The sequence below is a fragment of the Nannospalax galili genome, unplaced genomic scaffold (genome assembly GCF_000622305.1).
Source record: "Nannospalax galili isolate Female #2095 unplaced genomic scaffold, S.galili_v1.0 scaffold95, whole genome shotgun sequence".
Lineage (NCBI taxonomy): Eukaryota > Metazoa > Chordata > Mammalia > Rodentia > Spalacidae > Nannospalax > Nannospalax galili.
The window spans coordinates 2,011,525-2,015,505 of record NW_008342393.1 but is presented as its reverse complement, the minus strand read 5'-3'; the positions used below and the strand labels follow the sequence as shown (position 1 = coordinate 2,015,505).

At 51.5% G+C, this 3,981-nt stretch overlaps 1 protein-coding gene across 1 annotated transcript in view; it reads left to right on the top strand.

The window, feature by feature from the left end:
• Nucleotides 1–2,133, top strand: part of Arhgap27 (Rho GTPase activating protein 27) — a 32,977-nt gene extending 30,844 nt beyond the window's left edge. The window contains exons 16-19 of the mRNA XM_029566036.1: nt 1–69; nt 161–295; nt 384–489; nt 592–2,133. Coding sequence (XP_029421896.1) covers nt 1–69; nt 161–295; nt 384–489; nt 592–769 — 488 coding nt within the window. The 3' untranslated portion in view covers nt 770–2,133. The remainder of the gene's footprint in view (nt 70–160; nt 296–383; nt 490–591) is intronic.
• The last annotated feature ends 1,848 nt before the right edge of the window (nt 2,134–3,981 follow it).

Sequence of the window (3,981 nt, the reverse complement as noted above, 5' to 3'; positions counted from 1 at the left end):
TCGACGGGCTGTACCGCATCAGTGGAAACCTGGCCACCATCCAGAAGCTGCGCTATAAGGCGGATCATGGTGAGACTCCGCCCCAGGCTCTGCCTTGGGGCCTGAAGGTGCAGGAAACTGCTGACTGCCACTGAATCTTCTCATTCCTTCCCCACCGCAGATGAGCGTCTGGATCTGGACGATGGGCGCTGGGAGGACGTCCACGTGATCACCGGCGCCCTGAAGCTCTTCTTCCGAGAGCTGCCGGAACCCCTCTTCCCCTTCTCCCACTTCCGCATGTTCATCGCAGCCATCAGTGAGCATCTAGGGGAGAGGGGGGATGAGGAGGCTGGCCTGCTTCTGTCACAACCAATAGACCATCTCTGGCTCCTTCCCTTACCCAGAGATGCAGGACCAGGCCGAGCGAAGCCGCTGTGTGCGAGAACTGGTGCGCAAGCTGCCAGCCCCCAACCACGACACGCTCCGGCTGCTCATCCAGCACCTGTGCAGGTAAGCAAGCCAGCTTCCTGGGGCCAGGAAGGGAGGGCTGGTCATGGCTGGAGCCCCTCGTGGGACTCCCCGACTCCTGAGCTCTCATCCCACTGACCATAGGGTAATCGAGCATGGCGAGCAGAACCGCATGTCAGTGCAGAGCGTGGCCATAGTATTCGGGCCCACACTGCTGCGACCCGAGACGGAGGAGACCAGCATGCCCATGAACATGGTGTTCCAGAACCAGGTGGTGGAGCTCATCCTGCAGCAGTGTGCAGACATCTTCCCGCCGCACTGACCGTGGGCCTTGGGCAGCTGGCGACCACGAGGCTGGACCTCCCTGAGACCCTCCGCTCCCACCCCGCGGCAGGCACTTGTGACTTTTGCGCCCCTCCATTTGGAGGGTACGATGACCCCTAGTGGGCAGCTTATGAAATGTGATTTCTCCCTGCTGGGTCCCCTTTAGGGGTTCATTGGGCCTTTTCTTGATTACAGCGCCGCCTACTGTGAGGATGAGCGAATGTGGGGGTGAGCGTTTGTTTTCTAGGGCCACTGCTGGGAGGGGGAATTTGGTGAGGGTTTCCTGGCTTCATCAGCCCTGTACCTGGCCAGGCCTTCCTGGAGTCCCTATAGGCCCCGTGCTGTGCAGGAGTTCCTGTTCCGATCATGAAGCAGCTGCCACTGTCTCTTCTCCCGAGGCAGGTCTAACCCCTGGCTGCCAGCCCAAGCCATTGACCCTGTGTTGTTCCGCTTCACACTCCTGTGCTGCCCTGTTGCAGGCTACCTGAGGGCTTTTCATGTGCTTTTCTCCCTCTCTGGTCCATACCTGTTCTGTGCAAGGTTTCTTCATGTCCACTACGTGCTTACCCTGCACTTGCTATTTGACCTGCACTTTCTACACATGCTCTCATTTTAAGAGGGAACTGGGGCTTGCAGGGGTTGAAGACTTAAAGATACCCTAAGTGATCTGATTCCCTGCAAAGGCTCCTCCTATAGCAAGCCCAGCCTCTACCGAAGAGGATGATTCCCCACCTTACCCCAGCATAGCCTGTGGACAGAGCAGAGCACCAAGCCTGAGTATCCTGCCTGGGCTTGGGGAAGTGAGGAAAGGCGTCAGGGAACCTATCACAGCTGTTCTGGGAGAAGAGAAATAACATGAATAGGAGGGTGCCTACCTGGTGCCTGCTCACCATACGAAGAGCTGGGAGAGGCCTTTGGGATGAGGGGAGGACACAGCCTCCTACAAGGAGGGCTGAACATAGGTCAGCCGCCCCGCCCCTCCTCATGCACACACCACCTCAGTTTATGGATCTGAGCCCCCAGCCCCATCCACATTCGGTGATTCAACAAACAATAATAGTTAATATTTATTGAGCATTCATACTCTGCCAGCCTTTCATTTGGATTACCCCATTAGTTCCTTGCAGTCAGTATTTATTGTGTGTTCTCATGTGCCAGGCACTGTGCTCTGAGGCACAGATTCTGTACATACTATCAGCCTTGCAGCTCAGGGCCAAAGTGGGTAAGGCTGGACACAAGCCCAGCCCTGATGCCAGGGGGGCCGAGAGGAGAATGAGTAGAAACCTCTTGCCATACCCCTATGTATTTAAAAGTCTTAAATCAAGCTAACAACTCTTAAATAAAATATGTTCTATTCTCCTACTTTGGCAAATGTACTTTGGTTATGGCCTGGAAGGCTAGCTTCTACTTTAAAGTTCTTGAATGCTTCTGAGCTCATGTTTGAGCAGGGTGGTATGTGAACAGCTGACCTGGCCTTCAACCTGACCCCCATCTTCATACCTGTGGGGCCAGACTGCCCCAAGGAGAGGCTCCTATGGAGACAAGAGGTCCCTCCAGTCTGAGTGCAAACTGCCCCTAGCCCCTATACTACTTGGCCACCCAGAAGGGACACATGTCCTGGGGCCACAGGGACAGGGCTGTGGGTACCACACAGCAGTCATCTTGTCTGAAGAGAAAGGTCTGGCCTCCAAAAGGGTCCCATAGATTCCTCAACTTGTGGAGAGAGCTGGAGACAGAGGAGGCCTGGGGCCTTCAGGAAATCCATGGCAGGAATTCCAAGGCTAAGGGCAGAGTAGGCCAGGAAAAAGCACAAGATGCTCTCTCTAAAGGTGTATCAGATGCCTCTGCAGAATATGGGAACCTCTCCCATGGGTGCCCCGAGTCCTGTGGTCTAGCCTCTGCCCTGAGTGCCTCTAGAAAAAACTATGGGCTGCTTGCCCAGTAGTTTGGGGGAGTTTTTTTTATTGTGGTTTGGGTGTTTTGTTTGTTTATTTGAGACAGGGTCTCTCTGTAGCCCCAGCTGGCCTGGAACTCACTATGTAGACCAGGCTGGCCTCAAACTCACAGAGATCTGCCTGGCTCCCAAGGGCTGGGATTAAAGGCATGCACCACCACACCCAACCCCCTGCCCACTAGCCTGGGAGCATGCCAAGTTCTCATGCTGGTTACCCCTCAGACTCACTGTTCTCTGCCTGAAACATATAGGTCTCCTTCATGCAGCTCTCTTGCAGGTTCAAATATGCACCAGCCTGATGGTGTGGATTACTGCCAGATACCCGAGGTGCAACCTGTGTGCCATGAAACTGCAAATCTAGCCCTTCTTCCTATTTTTTGTTTGTTTGTTTGTTTGGCTGGTTGGTTGGTTAGTTGTTTTTTGTTTTTGTTTGAGATAGGAGTCTCAGTATCCCAGGCTAGTCTTGAACATGCTATGAGGCCAAGGTGTCCTTGAACTTCTGTTATTCCTGCTTCTACTTTTCAAGTGCTGGGATTACTTACATGCCCAGTAATGTGGTAAGTCTTATGTTACATGTATTTTTATCAAAATTAAAAGAAAAAAAAATTGTAACTAGTCCCTCTCAACACTTCTGACCTCCAAGACATCTAATTCTACCAAAACACCAACTGTACAGACAATGAAACCATACAAACACAAGTTAGTGTAAATATGTAAATACACATGCGTGTGAAAAATATACACAGACGCCTTTTCCACTTTAAAAATGCAAATTGGGGCCAGGCGTGGTGACACACACCTTTAATCCCAGCACTTGGGAGGCAGAGGCAGGCGGATCTCTGTGAGTTTGAGATCAGCCGGGTCTACATAGCAAGTTCCAGGACAGCTGGGACTACAGGGAGACCCTGTCTCAAAAAGACAAAAAAAAAAATTAATTAATTAATTAAATTGTAAGCCAGGTGTGGTGGCACACACCTTTAATCCCAGCATTTGGGAGACAGAGGCAGGCAGATCTCTGAGATTGAGACCAGCCTGGTCTCCATAGCAAGTTCAGGCCAGTTAGGGAGACCTTGTCTCAAAAAGACAACAAAAAATTTAAATGCAAATAGCTACATGAACTCTGCTCTGCTCTCCCCATTAATAGTACATCTTGAAAACCTCAACCTTTGCTTAATTAGCTTCTTCATTTGGATTCCGTAGTTGTTATTGTTTGTTTCCAAAAACAGCTCTATTGAGAGTAAACTCTTGATCATCTA